The sequence below is a fragment of the Pyrus communis genome, chromosome 9 (genome assembly GCF_963583255.1).
Source record: "Pyrus communis chromosome 9, drPyrComm1.1, whole genome shotgun sequence".
Lineage (NCBI taxonomy): Eukaryota > Viridiplantae > Streptophyta > Magnoliopsida > Rosales > Rosaceae > Pyrus > Pyrus communis.
The window spans coordinates 24,397,802-24,413,272 of NC_084811.1; the positions used below are offsets into that span (position 1 = coordinate 24,397,802).

General features: G+C 38.6%; 3 protein-coding genes across 3 annotated transcripts; 2 read left to right on the forward strand and 1 right to left on the reverse strand.

Annotated features, from left to right (window-relative positions):
* Nucleotides 1–3,659: 3,659 nt before the first annotated feature.
* LOC137745313 (transcription factor E2FA-like) lies at nucleotides 3,660–8,413 on the forward strand. The gene is made up of 14 exons (XM_068485251.1): nucleotides 3,660–4,078; nucleotides 4,846–5,032; nucleotides 5,263–5,310; nucleotides 5,415–5,500; nucleotides 5,596–5,684; nucleotides 5,789–5,843; nucleotides 6,109–6,161; nucleotides 6,247–6,297; nucleotides 6,416–6,464; nucleotides 6,550–6,615; nucleotides 6,707–6,783; nucleotides 6,953–7,184; nucleotides 7,631–7,697; nucleotides 7,823–8,413. Exons 1-14 carry the CDS (start codon nucleotides 3,866–3,868, stop codon nucleotides 7,957–7,959), a joined length of 1,410 nt encoding a protein of 469 aa, XP_068341352.1. The 5' UTR covers nucleotides 3,660–3,865; the 3' UTR covers nucleotides 7,960–8,413.
* Nucleotides 8,414–10,163: 1,750 nt separating this feature from the next.
* Nucleotides 10,164–10,906, forward strand: LOC137745740 (uncharacterized). Its single transcript, XM_068485743.1, has one exon. The coding sequence runs from the start codon at nucleotides 10,355–10,357 to the stop codon at nucleotides 10,904–10,906; it is 552 nt and encodes a 183-aa protein (XP_068341844.1). The 5' UTR covers nucleotides 10,164–10,354.
* Nucleotides 10,907–11,150: 244 nt separating this feature from the next.
* On the reverse strand, nucleotides 11,151–12,977 carry LOC137745739 (HVA22-like protein j). Its single transcript, XM_068485742.1, has 6 exons — nucleotides 12,857–12,977; nucleotides 12,628–12,726; nucleotides 12,301–12,357; nucleotides 12,131–12,194; nucleotides 11,546–11,761; nucleotides 11,151–11,318 (listed from the first exon to the last, which is right to left on the reverse strand). Exons 1-6 carry the CDS (start codon nucleotides 12,886–12,888, stop codon nucleotides 11,157–11,159), a joined length of 630 nt encoding a protein of 209 aa, XP_068341843.1. The 5' UTR covers nucleotides 12,889–12,977; the 3' UTR covers nucleotides 11,151–11,156.
* Nucleotides 12,978–15,471: the final 2,494 nt, after the last annotated feature.

Here is a 15,471-nt window from a genome sequence, read left to right on the forward strand (position 1 = left end):
GTCTTGGTTTAGGACTCTCTGTTCTCTTAAATTATTGTAATAATTTCGAACCCTCTATTTCTCTTAATAATAATAATTTAAAATAAAAAGTAGCATAATCAACACAAATCATAGTACGGCACAAGTGCTTTAGTGAATCATTTTCAAACTCAACCCTAATAGGATACAAGGACATGTCCTTCGATAAAAAGAGGTCACTATTCCTCTATCAAGAAACTCAAGCTTCTTTTTTTTTTTGGTAAAATATAACTCTAACTTAAATATCAAAGAGTCTTCGCCTCGTACATCACTGATGTAACAAGGTCAAGCCAATTTATTCATTTTTGTTGAATAATGCAATTTCATATTGGAGATTTGAAAGAAAATAGTACTACTTATAAATGAATGGTTTCACTATTAATAACAAGATCCCGATTTGACTGTTCCAATTATGAACAAGACCCTGATTTGACTGTTCCAATCGTGAACAAGACTCTGACCTGACAATTCTAATTGACGACGAATCTTCTATTGCTTGAGAAAAAAGAAGGTTGCCAATGTAGAATTGGTTGGTGAATGCAATCTCACATAAAAAACTTGACATTATATTTACTACTTGTTCATGAATGATTCCACTACTAATAACACCCATTTCTTTTGTGATAAAATATAACACCTGCAGGTGGTGACTAGTAGTGGACAGACATCCCGACTCTGAAATCTTAACATTTCTTAATTTCAGAAACGCTCAAATAATTTTATGCTCATGTGAAATTCATTTCTCACATTGTTCACTCTTCGTAAATTAGAAGGAGAACAATACGGTATAATTATTTTTGGCACGTGTCATGGACCCAATAGTAGTAGCACCAAAGTTATATATGTCCGTTGTGGTTAGCTGAAGTTAGGGTTGGAGGAGATGTGGTGAGAGTCGGTGAGAAACGAGCCGTCAAATAATCAGAAAAAATTGTTTAAAGCCAAATAAAGGCGCGGATCGGCGATTCTCCTTGTATTTTTCGTTTGTTGTCTTTTCTTTTAGCACGTTGCAGTTTTGCCCCATAATTTTGGGATAATTCAAAACTGACCATTCAATATATTATTTTTCTAAAGATTCCACGCCGTTTGGTGCTTTTTACTTTTTCTTTTTCATTCCATTGGTATAAATATAAGAACATATTTTGGGATTAGTCCATATATGTTGGTCTTTTTGGACCTATTTATTTGGGTACTTCAACTAATTTTTATTTTGGGCATCATAAATACATCGAGTGCAAAAATTGTAAAAAGATACAATATCTAATCGTAGTTTTTTGTATCCTATAATAGTATAACTGCTGCTCTTGCATTAATTTTAATTATATCTCTTCTGATTCGTCAATTAGAAGATTAAAAATAAGTATGTAAAACATTTCTATGTCTGGTAAAATAACAATAGAATTAGGAAACTTACCCACATGTGTGACAGCCCGTCCCGGACTTTTCGTACCATAGGGGTGAAATGAAGGTTTTGCCCTTAGTATGTTTGCATTAATTTTAATTATATCTCTTCTGATTCGTCAATTAGAAGATTAAAAATAAGTATGTAAAACATTTCTATGTCTAGTAAAACAACAATAGAATTAGGAAACTTACCCACATGTGTGACAGCCCGTCCCGGACTTTTCGTACCATAGGGGTGAAATGACGGTTTTGCCCCTAGTATGTTTGTCTTGTTGTGTGGTCGTTTTTGGGCTTTGGTTGGTTGATTTTGGACCACACACACACCCACACTCATTTCTCTCTCTCTGCCCTGTCCCGAGACCCTCTCTCCCTTTCCTATCCTTTTCGTACGGACAACACCCAAACCTTTGGAATCGTCACGGATCGAGGAAACAAACTATACATTTGTGTTCGTGAGGTTGGGTAGATCACGTTGGTGTATTCATACACCCCATTTGAGCATTGTATGAGAAGTTATTTCGTAATGTTGGTTATGTGCTTTAAAATTAATGTTTTAATAGTTGTTTCGCATATAGGTGAGACCTATCCCGAGGACGAGCGTTGTCACTCGAGGCAAGGGGGTTACGACCCTTCTACATACCAATGAGTGGGCTTTTGGTTTTCCATATATACCTATATACTTATGTTTTTCCCAGAAAGTGAAATGAAACGTTTATATGTTTTAAATGCCATGAATTGCAATTGCATATTTAATTATGCATTATTAGTGCATATATATATATATATATATATATATATATATATGTTTGGTGCTGCGGACGCACAGGTAAGTGTCAGGTAAGTTATGGTTTATGTTTATGTTCAGTAGTGATTTGAGATGCATAGAGAGCTCATAACCTGCACCCCCGGTGTTAGTGCTCCCGCCCAGAGTTGGGCACAGTCCTTCACGTGATGTTCACCTCCCGCACCACACGCTCATCTTGGATCCAAGTTAGGTGCACAGTCCTGTTGTATAGACCACTTTAGATGGTTCCGACTCGTAGGTGATCCGCGATTATTTGCCCAGTCTTCACGTGATCGTAGCACTTGAGCGTATTTATTTTACACCCAGTCCTGTCGTACAGACCACTTTAGGTGGTTCCGACTTGTGTGCATGTGTAGTTAGTGAGATGGAGATTTGAGCTCTAGATTCAGCCATACAGGTCACGTTAGGTGACTCCGGCTGACAGATTACATGACATTGATTTGACATTACCTGAGTACTTGCATTTTATTTAGAGGCATTTGACATGGCATATTTCTGAGCATGATTTATATATATATATATATATATATATTATATTTTCTGGGATATATACAGGTTTTACGGCGAGGGGTTAGAACTGTGTTTATGAAATGATTTTTGAAAAGCTTTGTTTTTGCCCACTCACGTTTTCTGTTTTGCGCCCCTCCAGGTTCTAGTTTGGCTAGCACTTTTGGTGGCTCCCTAGAGGATTTCCCGGCTTATCTAACAGATTATCACCAATGTAGGACCACCTTTGGGTGTGTTTATTTAGTGTTGTTTCTCTCGGACTGCACTAGGTCTTCCGTGCTCTGAACTTTGTTTTTCACACTTACGCTTGCACATGTATGTTATTTACCTTGTGTATAACTAGGTTTGTATTTATTCGTACTCTTATTATTATTTATTAGCTTCCGCACTATGCACATGGTTACGTCACTTCCACGTCATGGCTAGCATGCTCTGATCTCGGTCGGGGTGTGTCACATGAGTGCATGAAACCCGTGAAGGGGGTATTTCATAAGTTCGACACGACTTGGAAAGACATTTAATGCCTCTTTATATTTTTCAAAAATTACTCTGGTTGTAAATTTAATATACCACTTTTAAACATGAAACGTAACGGTCTTACTAAAAATATGTAAGCATTTGATTCCTATTATTGCATTTGTATAAAACCAAATGGGGAAGTGAAAAAAAAAAAATGGTATTCCCTCGTCTACATTTTCCAATTCTTTCCAAGCAATAAAAAGAAAGGTTTCCATTCTCGCAGGGTCAAAACAGAAATACACAAGTTTCAGGGGTGGAAAATAGGAAAAAAAGTTAACAAATTAATTGTTTTCGCCGTGTTCCCTCCACATCTAGCCGAAACAAAAAATTCCCTCCCTTCCCTCGTTTTCTGCTAGCTCTTCCCTTAACTCCCACAACTCACTTTCCCTCTCTAACCCTCACTTTCTCTCTCTAACCCCCCCCCCCCCCCCTCTCTTTCTCTCTCTACCCCTCTCGGATCCCATTTCGCCTCCCCATAAACCCTAAACCCCCGCCCTCCTCCGCCCTCCCTCAGATTCTCTCCGATTCCCCAAACCCTAAAGATCCACCTCTCTCCTTCTCCGATCGTCTCTCGGCAATCGGAGACTTCGCTAGTTCGAGCCGGTCGATCCCTCTATGTCCGGCTGCGCTCGAGCTCCCAACCGCCAACCAGCGCCGGCGACGGCGGCCACAGGCGGCGGCGCCCAGATCCTGCCGCCGTTGAGGCGTCACCTGGCGTTCGAGTCCACGAAGCCGCAGCCGTTCCCTCCCGACAATTACCACCGATTCGCCGGCGGTGCTCGCAGAGCTGGAGACCAAGAACCTGAAGCTATTTATGTTCGATCTCCTGTGAGTTGTTGTCATTTCCATGGATATATGTGTGTTAATCTCAATGCGTTCGTTTGTTTGGGTGAATTGCGTTGTAATTGTTCAAAGGATTGAGGGTAATTCTGGTGATTCTGATTGGTTTTGTTGTTTAGGGTAATTAGAGGATTTGGATTAGCTCGTAAATGTTATTTTTAGGTCATAAGCTAATATTCTTCACTTACTACTAAGATAGTGCTTCTTAAGATATTTTGTAATCTGGTGGACTTCTGAAAATATGTATACTTATGTTGTAAATTTGCAAGCTTGGCTAACCAAAATTGCGATTGTTAGTTGTAACCGGAAAAAGCCGACAATTGTAAGTCTGGCGCATAATGCAACTTGTCAAGGTGAAGTATTGTGATAAATGTCGGCGATGAGGGGAAGACTGAGAAATGATATGGTGTTGATGTGCATCACACTTAACTGTGTTGCCTAATCTGGAGTGAAGGTACCTGTGATTTGAAAGTAGACTTTCAAGTTGTAGCATTTGGCTCCTTTTTAGAATCAATTGTTTCTCGTGGCATGCGTTGGTTTCTTCATCGGGTGTGTAAATTAATATTATAAAAGTGTAATTGGGTATAATGACTAGCGGTTCCATTCTCCGTCCTCCATTTCATCTAGATTGATTTGCAATGTTCATCTCGTCGATATATAGTTCATTGTGAAGCATATTTTAACTAGTATGGTTGCGAAGTCGCCATATGCCTAATTTTTAATAATAATTCTTTAACTTTGCTGGTGTTTTTCAGCAACTTACTCGGAAGGACAACAATGAAGTTGAGTACAGTGATTGGACCTGCAGTCCCGGAAATACTAATATTATTCAGAGTCCCCTTCAGACTCCTCCAATGTCTACAAAAGGGGGAAGGGTAAACAATAGGTCAAAGGCTTCCAAGGGAGGTAGATCTGGACCTCAGACTCCTGTGTCAAATGTTGGTGAGTCTTCTTGTCTCTTCAGTTTTTGCTTGATCTCTACCATTTTTGGCCTAACTTGAATGAATCACTAAGATGAGCTTCAGATGCAGCTGTTCACGTGAAAGAGGTTGCATAGCATCGTTGATAATAACAAAGTCTTCCTTCTCCCTGGATAAATACAAATAGAATTCTCAACTCTCTTGTTCCATACATACTAAGAATCTTATTGGATAGCTTCTGTCAACATGCAGGTTCCCCTTCTACTCCAGCCGGAAGCTGTCGTTATGACAGTTCCTTAGGTAATCTGAGCATGAGTTTTCTTCTCTTTGACATTTGTGATTTTTAGACTTCACAAGGCTGCCATATGGTGTCACTTGGAGATAACTGTGCTCAAATTTTCCAGGTCTGTTGACAAAAAAGTTCATCAATTTGATTAAGCGTGCAGAGGATGGAATTCTTGATCTCAACAAAGCAGCAGAAACTTTGGAGGTAATCATTTTCTGTTAGAGTGTATATACATACACACTAACACAAATTATCTGTATTTGGTGGTGTACTGATTGATGGTTTTACAAATGACACAGGTTCAGAAGAGGCGGATATATGACATTACAAATGTTTTGGAAGGAATAGGTCTCATTGAAAAGAAGCTGAAGAACAGGATACGTTGGAAGTAATCTTTGATAGTTTATTCTTAACTTTCCCTTAATTTTCAAGTTCTAATAAGATTTGGAACACATGGAAACTTACTCAAGGATGCGTTAAATGATTGATTAGGGGATTTGATGCTTCAATGCCAGGAGAGTTGGATGGTGATCTCTCTATATTACAGGTATTTCAATGTTGCCAGTTCTTGTAATGCAAGGGTCAGGAACTTATTTATTTATTAATTTTATTGTCCTTTGAATTGTCATGAGTATGGATTGTCTGTAGTACATAAAATTGCTGAACTCATGTTCACATAATGTTTCTTTATTTAGAGATTAACAATTTCATCTGTCTAGATTGCTATGAAAAGCATGGTGTTAAAAAATACTTTGACAATTTAGTAGCTTCGTGAAGGAAGATAAAAGCCTAAGTTGTGGTATATCCTGCAGGCAGAAGTTGAAAATCTATCCTTACAAGAGCGCAGATTAGATGACCGAATAAGGTATATGCAATTAATTTTCTTTTTGGACTTCAACGTCACTGTTTTGAAACTATTGAAAAGTGCTGACGCCTTCACCCTTGTGCAGAGAGATGCAAGAAAAGTTGAGGGATTTGAGCGAAGATGAAAACAACCAAAAGTAATGTCTAGTCCATTAACTTTTTCAGATAATTTTTGTCTTTCTTCTTTATGTTTATATTGTTAATCACTTGCTTTTATGTATACAAATATGTTCTTATCTTCAACTCTTACTCTAGGTGGCTTTTTGTGACTGAAGATGACATTAAAGGCCTACCTTGCTTCCACGTGTGTTCCATGCATCACTTCTAACACTGATTTCTACGATGGTTTAGTGTTTTCCATTATGTTAATTGCGCCTTTTCTTTTCCAGAACGAAACCCTGATAGCAATCAAAGCTCCCCATGGAACCACCTTGGAAGTCCCAGATCCTGATGAAGTAAGTCAAACATAAATTTCTCTTCGAAGATACATGTTTTATATGCATTCTCTCTTTAATTAATATTGAATTCTTCTTCAATATGCACCAGGCTGTTGACTATCCACGGAGGAGATACAGGATAATACTTAGAAGCACAATGGGACCCATTGATGTCTACCTTGTCAGGTATTGTTTCCTTTTTCTTCTTTTGTGAACGAAATATCTTTATACATTTGAGTAGGGTACTCTCCCTTTTTGTTTTGCATGTTTAGTGGATTATTGATGATAAGAATATCTGTGTTGATTTGTATTTATTTACTTGTTTATTGTTTTGTGTGTATTATTTGGTGTTTAGTCAATTTGAGGAAAAGTTTGAGGATGTGCATGGAGCTGAGCCACCTGTGAGCTTCCCAATGGCTTCTGGTTCTGGGTCCAGTGAACACCCAATAACAGAAGTGGTAACTGTTGAAAGCAGTGGGAAGGAAATTGAGCCTTGGCCGCAACAGGCTCATCACCTGTGCTCTGATTTAAACGCTTCTCAGGAGTTTGCCGGGGGAATGATGAAGATTGTTCCTTCTGATGTTGATGTAAGTATAGTTGTTCTGACTGATTTGTTTTCTTAGCTGCCAAGGTAAAAGAGAAAAACATCATTTCCAACACTGAAAGTCAACTTTTGAAAACGATAAGCGTTTTAGTGTAGCTTGCATATAAGTCTCAGATTTGAATGGACTACTTGTCACCTAATTGATGTGAAGGTGCAACATAAGATGTGCATTTTTATTTGTGTGTATGATATCGGAAAGCTGTGCAAAATATAGTAAGACTTGTTACATGGATACTGTTGTCCGACCTTTCAGTTACCTATGGATTTGAGCTATATGCTTGCAACCTCTGCCAGAAAAATAGAGCACACGGAGTTCCATATGCTCTCGTAAAAGATTTTTCAGAACCATGTATACTCTCAACAACATACACATTGACTTACTATTTAGTTTCTTGCTAATACTATATATCTTTTTTGTTGTTGTTACAGAATGATGCAGACTACTGGCTTTTGTCTGATGCCGAAGTTAGCATTACAGATATGTGGAGGACGGATTGTATCCTTTTTCAAAATTGTTCCCCATTTTTCTTTTCACTCTCTTCCCACTCTTTCAGTTTTCTTTTCAATTAAATTATTGTTTCACTGTGTGAATGATCAGTTCCTTCACTATGACAACTATAGCTGGTGTTGGATGGAATGGGACAGACATTCTTCATGCTGACTTTGGAGTGACTGATGTTAGTACACCAAGGCTGCAAACTCCGCCATCTAGGGTTGTTGAAGTCCCATCTCATGCAGTTAACTTCGCTCAAAGGTGAATCTTCGTTTGTGTAACGGGGTATCTGTAGAAATTTCGTGTATCCACCATCAGTGGCCTTCCATCTGTGTCAAGTATTGCTAGGAGATGCAACATAGGCGAAGCATTTGGAAGAAGCTGACGGATGACTAGCTGGGAACTATTGTTATACTGTACAGTTCAGTATGTCCTTGACCCCTGTTGTAGAAATAAAGAGTTCATCGTAAAACTGTAGAAGCTGCAGATATTCAGCAAGGAGCGAAACATTGAGGGATGGCACGTCCAATAATGGTAGTCGACTCTACATACGGGAGAATGGTAATGCTGAATCTGGTTGTATGATGCATGCTCGTTCATTAATGTATGCGCACACCATGAGGGGGTTCTGTTTGGAATCCTTGTCTGTAAATGCTGTGATTTTAAGCATGTTGCAGGACCGGCGTGCCGGATATTGTTAAGGCAGCAAAGGTTTTCTAGTCCTCAGTTCTATCTGATTTTAACGTTAAGACTGCTAAAACATAAACAATTGCCAACATCTTTTATTAACTCTCTTTTTGGTCGAAGGTGGATTTCAAAAGAAACATTTTTGTGAAAATCTCGTCGAAAACTTCTATATGCCCATTTTGGTATTCCATTATTTAGAAATTCTATGCATACGACATTTATCAATAGCATGTCGAAATGAGTCACTTCTGTAAGAATTGTTCCATAGGTTTATAAGCGTCACTTCCATCATAGAATTGAGTTTAGTTGTTGACTACAGTTGTGTGTTCTCAGCTTCTTATATTTGAAGTTTCAAGTTCGAATTATCTTTTGTTAATATAAATTATTTTCAAATGCACTCACTTTTCTCGTAATTAGGGTAATGTTAGTAACCGTGGGTAATGTTAGTAAATTTAAAATTTTAAACTCAATTTTATAAACAGCAGTTATTGTAGGGGTGGGCACTTGAACCCGAAAACCGAAATCAAAACACTAACCAAATCGTACCGCACCGAATGGTTTGGTTTTGCGGTTTCAAAACGGTTTCGGTTTGAAACCGAACCGAATGAAGGAAAAACGGTTTGGTTGCGGTTCCGACCATCTAAAACCGAACCAAAACCAAAACCGCATAGCTTTATTAAATGTTAAATTCTAATTGGTTATTTCATTGAGTCCATACATTTAATATGGACTCAACCACATCATAAGAAGGCCACATAATCTCTTTCTTTTCTTTCTTCTAGTAGTGGTCTGTAGACTCTGTACTCTTTCTTTCCGTTTGCTGCTCTCGGTCTCCCAGGACTCTCTCCCCAGGCTCTCTTTTATTTTGAGTCAGTGATGATGTTAATGTTTTTGCTCTTGTTGTGTCAAATTGGCTGACAGCTTTGGGCTTCACGTGCATGCTTTTTGTTTGTGTGTTTTGGAAAATGGTAGCAGCAACTATACGAAACGATAAAATTATAGCTTGAGAAGCAACTATACAAAATGTTTTAGTGCACAAGGATCAATGATTTCTCATACATTGATTTTAAATTTACAACATGCAAAGTCTTCCTTAAGTATCAGCTTTTCAAGTTCGTTCACAAGTTCAAAGACTTTTTAAACCTTCGGTTAGTAAGTGTGTAAAAGGAAAGGGAAAGACAAATATTTGAAACTTGAATGATGCAAAGTAAGTTGAAACACTAAAACTTTTTTATTGAATTGGATGAATGCTATATTGAAGACATGCTTGATTGAAATTTAATATTGTATGCATGCTTGAACAATGCAGTAATAGAAGCATATATCAAAGGAAAAGGAAATAAGATACAATTCGGTTACCATAATAGCTTTTTCAAACAATGAAACCAAACCAAAATCATTTAAAACCAAACCAAACCGAACCAAATGGTTTGGTTTCATTTCGGTTTTAGCTTCAAAACCGCACCGAATCAAACCGCAAAAACTTGCGGTTTTGGTTTTGGTTTCACTCAAAACCGTACCAAACCAAACCGCGCCCACCCCTAATTATTGATAATTGAATTATTGATTAACGTATTTATTTGTTGTGACGTATTATTTAGTTTAAAAATTTTGTACAAAATTTTTATTTAACTCGCATTGTCTTTTTAATTTATATGGTTCATTTTCCCGTCTTTTTATAGTCGAAATATTCCCGTTCTCAGAAACGAGGGCTAACAACCAGTCCAAAAAAGGGGGTATAAATTGAGCGCAGCGCAGGCTCGTCAGGGTGGCGGGCCGCAAACGACAATTTTTCAAAAACGAAAAAGAAGAGTGTTTTGCGCGTGAAGACAAAAACGACGTTTGTTTTAGGCCAATCATTGCCAAAACGCACCCACGCACCCGCCGTGAACCCAAACCGCGTTTCACGTTCCTCTCTCTCTCTCTCTCTCACGCACATTTTGTTCTTCTGCTTTGCTTTCAGCTGCTCTACTATGGACGATTCAACCGTACTCAGCCCACACCCGGCGACCCCACTGCCCTCGTCGGGGAAGCTCTGCCGCAGAAACTCTATCTGCACATCCGTGGTGGTCCCCGCCAAGCTCAGCCTGCTCTCCGCCACCACCACTCCTACCTCAACTACCAAGCTCCGGCGCCTCCGCAACCCCAGCCTCCCAGCCCAAAACGGCGGCGTGTCGGGCCCAGAGCCACTCCAACTGGACCTGGAGCTCCTCTCCTTCAAGAGCTCCAAATCGTACACTTCTCTCAAAGACCTGCTCCCCTCCTCCGCCGCCGTGAATTCCCCCACCGCTGCCACCGCCAACAACTCCGGCTACGAAATCTCCATTCGCAACCGCCTCGTTAAGCAGGCCGCCTGGGCCTACCTCCAGCCCATGTCCTCCACCTCCGGCCCATCTGGCCCAAACTTCCTCCGCCGCCTCTGCCTCAAGCTCTCCCCCTGCCTCTCTTTCTTCACCCACTGCGTCGTCCCCTTCCTCTCCCAAGCCCTCCGCCGCACACTCCGCTGCATCGGACTCGCCACCTAACACATTCTGCCACTTTTTGTCATCTGTATATATTATATATTTCAGAGTTCGATCAATCAATCAATCGATTGCTGTTTCTGGGATTTGTACAATTTCTGTTTCTCCTTTTTTGTTTTTCTTTTGTGATCACAATCTAATCTGTCACTGGATTGGCTTGGAAGGCCTGAGCCGGAGCTTCTCGGTCAACTCGTCAACCTGCCCACCATCTGTTTGATGTCGGGACTGAACCACCTTTGGGGACCTCGGAGGCTCAGACATGGCGCCGGTTGACTGTGGTGGCTCTGCCATTGGGTGTTGCTGGTGGGGATTCTGGCGGCCACTTGTTCTTTCCGCTCGGTTTGCGAAGCGGCACGTTTGGCTGCTGCGGTGCTGGTGCTGTGGCGTCCTGCTGATCATCATCGACTGTCTGCGACTGTGAGGTTGGTTCAAATAATCAAACAAACAAAAACAAAGGATTTTCAGTAACCCCTTTTCCAGAAAAATTCAAATCTTCGTTTTTGTGCACGAGAGAAATTGTTTCTTGCTCATATCGCCTACATGAACCAGGTGAATGAACGACTGGATGCGCGATCAAGGATTCTGATGCATACTATACTTCGATCGATGCTAGAAGTGTATTGCATTGTAAATGTGGCCTACCTCGGTGGTGGTTTTGGTGGCGAAGTTTGTGGAGTTAGCAGCCAAGTACTGAAGGGCTTGGAGGAAAGCAGCGTGGCCGGATTGGGCGCAGTTCTGCCAGTAGAAAACAGTCAAATCCCAGGCTCTTGCTCTCAACTCAAGCAACTTCCTGTCTATGTCTGTCTCATGCTTTGCTACATATGGCCTCAGGAAGGTCTTGTACACAAACCCAGTTCCCTACAACCACATTTCAAATGTCATTCCAATGAATCAATTGAAAATTTGTACAACCGTGTTTATGTTGTTAGACTGTCAATGCGGATTCTAAACGCTAACGGAATGTATGTTCAGTCAGATTCACAGGCAGACAATGTAAGTCTAGCGCAAATATATGCACATTTCAAATGGTATTCCAATGAATCAAACTCAATATTTGTATAACAGGATATGTTGTCAACTGTGAATACAGATCACTAATTAGGTTAAGTGTTGCTTGAATGTTGACGGAATGTATGTTCAGTTATTTTCCAATTCACAATCTGCCAACATAAATCTAGGACGACGTTATATAAATTTGATCAATCGCTCGAAATATGTGTTTCTTACCTTGGTCTTTGGATACCATAGGTAGATGAAAAGAGCCACCTTCCCCTCACCATACATGGGCAACCTTCACATTTTTTTCACAAGAGTAACTTAATATGGGTCACAATTCAAATAACAAATGAATGCTAAAATGATGAAAAATGAGTTTATAGTTAGAGAGTGACTTGCACCATGAGATGAATACATCTCCAACCCTCTCAAGAACTGTGAGCATTGCCACAATTATCCTGTAAAAACGACATGTCGTTATTGCATATTCAATTGGACTTTGGACATGTTGTTATCCAAAGTTAATGACATCATTTAAACAACCATTAAACAAATTATTGGTTGAATTGCTACCAAGAAGATAACCCCATATGGGGAAAGACCCGGGGACGCTAATGTGGTGGTATCTCAAACCTATCACGCATCATTACGTGTTGTAACTTTCTCACACAACGTCGCATGATTGGTTTGAAATACTATCACATTAATGTAGAGAGGTGTTTACGTACCAATACTGACACCAAAAGCGGAGTTCTTCAATCTCAACTCTGTTCTTCTCCACAGTTTTATAACACTCAAATGCTGGGTATGCATACCCAAGAAACAATCTGCACACCCCCAACCAACAAAACCAATATTAAAAAAAAAAAAAAAACAACCCAAGTACAAAATCAAAGGTAAAGTCGAAGATCAAGATTCAAAAACTGGATTAACATTAATGACAGAACATTAACATACATAAGAATTCTGGTAAGCAAGCTTCCCAACATCTTTTGATTCCTTCACATCAAACACCAACACACACAAATTACATCCCTGCAACACGAAACTAAATTATAAATTCGACCCCGAAATTGCATTACTTGGAAAACCGAAAGAAAAGAGAACGTTAAGATTTCAGAGAGACGGACAAGCGATGATTGATCGATACCTTCTCGTTGAGAAGGAGTCCAAAAGGAAAAAATAAGAAGTCCGAGCGGAGAGCCAGAACCAAAAATGCCCACCATGTGAGGAGTTCCAACCAACCAGCAAGAAGGAAGGGATTAATAATATTCTTTGAGGAGAAATGGGGTTTTATTTAATCTCTGGTTCTGTGAAGGGAGAGATAGACAGACACAAATTCGCAGGGAGTTTGAGACGGGAAGAAATTGCCAAGTTTCTGGAAATGCTATATTTGTATGTGTATCGATTTCTATATATATATATATATATATATATATGGACTTTTGGGCAGTTAAGTTGTTAATCCACAACAGGATTAATTAATTAATTTATTTATTTAATTAATATATGAGAGACGAACAAAGATGTGGATTTTAAAAGAAAAAGAAAAATTAGAGGATTTCTTGCGATGGACGCCTCCTTACGATTTACGCGAAGTTCTGTGAGGAGGAAGGGACTTCTCGGGAATCGTAGTCAATGACGGATTTACCCTTTGGCGGTTTGATATTTTGTTTTAACAATTAAGAACAGAAAATTCCACTAAACTAAAATGAAAAGAAAGGGAAATAGAGGGAGGGATGAGCGTTTAGAAAGAAGTAACAGAGTCTTTATTTAAAATAATTTCTATTTTTTAGGTAAAAATGAGACTAGTTGTGGGGCTATTATGCATTAGATTTTAACGATTCGAACTGTTTATTTTTTAAGTCTTCATTCGTAGGTTATTTAATCCGAAACTACATACTCATTTGATTGACATGATGAACTTTCAGTATTTCTTAGAATATAATATTCATCAATTTTTTAAAACTCAATTAGATGTCTCAAGCATTTTCGATTTGGTTAATATTTTACAAGAATGATCTAGAGAGTGCAACTTGAAGAATAGACGGTTTGGATCATTGAAATTCGTCCCATTTTCCATTTAAATTTCAATTTATTACAAAATCGTCTAAAATAATGATCTATGTATATAATCGAAGAAGAAGAGTATGGTGAAACATTCAAAAATGTCATTGTAAATTCATTAAAGTCTATCCGTATGCAAATGCACACGTGACAAAAAAGATTTTGTCACGTATGGATACGTATAACTAGTTTTAGTTTTTAGTATTTTGTTTTCCTCAAAAATGTCATTGTAAATTGATTAAAGTCCGAAAAATATTTCAAGAAATAATACAAATTTGTTGCAACGTTGCTTATGATGATAAATCTTTAAAATAAGAGTTGTGTGAAGTAAACTTAAGATTAAGAGTTGTGTGAAGTAAACTTAAAATGAAGAGTTAAGAGAAGCGTATAAAGCAATGAAGTTTAATTGAGTTATACGAACCATATTCGTATTTAGTGAACTATTTTATTTTATTTTATTACATCAAAATGAGGTTTAAGAGCCTCATGCACCAAGGCAAAATCGTAGCAAGTCCGTAGCAATTTTTGGATTTTTTTTTTTTACTTTTAGTGAATTTGTTAAGATTTATTTATTTTTATCAATAAGAATTTTCAAATATAAACATAATAAAATGAGCAAAAATGTCATGTGCTAAAACGTGAATATCCACCAGACAACAGAGACTAAAAAGAAGGAGATATTTTTCAACGTGCTCAAAACACGGAGTGATATGTTACATGACATTATCTAATTGTGTTTCAAACTCACTGAAAAATCTCTCGACAAGAAAACACTAACTTGTGAACACGTGTAAAATATTGTCAGTATTTTCGTTTATTTCATAGTTTTCCATTAAATATAAATAAAATGGAATAGGCCTCTTGTAAATAGTTAAGTTAAGCTCGAAGCCCATAAAATGGAATAGGCCTCTTGTAATACACCACAAACAGTAGCCCATAATGTGCAAATACTGAAGTTAAGCTCGAAGCCCAATCTCCATTGCCCAAGAGCTGTTCTCCCAGTTCTTCACAGCAGCGGCCTCCATGGCAGCAAACCGCTCTTTCTTTTGGGGGCCTCCGGATGTCGATTCTGTTGAATTTTTCAGAGAGATGGCCCGGGAACTTCACTTTCAACAGCATCGATACTGTCCTCAATTTGGTAATTACCACATGCTCAATTTATCAGGTATGAAGTTTTATCACAAAAAACATTGGGGTTTTTTTTTTTTTTTTGTTGAAAACACGATATTATCTACACTCAGACCAAACCCAACTCTGGACTGAATGCTATTTTTTAGGTTTTATTATTCCCCCAAACCTAACTCAACCCATGCTAAATGTGTGGGTTAAAAGCTAAAAGCCAAATAAAAGCCAAATACCCCCCCAGGATTTAGCCCATAAATGGTGTGGGCACCACCAGCGGGACCCCACTCACATGGCATGTCTCTCAGGATTTATTGAATCCAACGGCTGAGATCGAATATAATCAAATCTAATGATAAAAAAAAAACATTTAACGGCCCAAA

Excerpts from the sequence above, each read along its gene's own strand:
- LOC137745740 (XM_068485743.1), top strand. The coding sequence starts at position 10,355 with ATGGACGATTCAACCGTACTCAGCCCACACCCGGCGACCCCACTGCCC.
- LOC137745313 (XM_068485251.1), top strand. The coding sequence starts at position 3,866 with ATGTCCGGCTGCGCTCGAGCTCCCAACCGCCAACCAGCGCCGGCGACG. Across the intron at positions 6,162-6,246 it reads AGATTAGATGACCGAATAAG|AGAGATGCAAGAAAAGTTGA; the intron begins GTATATGCAATT and ends ACCCTTGTGCAG. Across the intron at positions 6,616-6,706 it reads AAGTCCCAGATCCTGATGAA|GCTGTTGACTATCCACGGAG; the intron begins GTAAGTCAAACA and ends AATATGCACCAG.
- LOC137745739 (XM_068485742.1), bottom strand. The coding sequence starts at position 12,888 with ATGTTGGGAAGCTTGCTTACCAGAATTCTTAT. Across the intron at positions 12,358-12,627 it reads CGCTTTTGGTGTCAGTATTG|GATAATTGTGGCAATGCTCA; the intron begins GTACGTAAACAC and ends TCGTTTTTACAG. Across the intron at positions 12,195-12,300 it reads GGAGATGTATTCATCTCATG|GTTGCCCATGTATGGTGAGG; the intron begins GTGCAAGTCACT and ends AAAAATGTGAAG.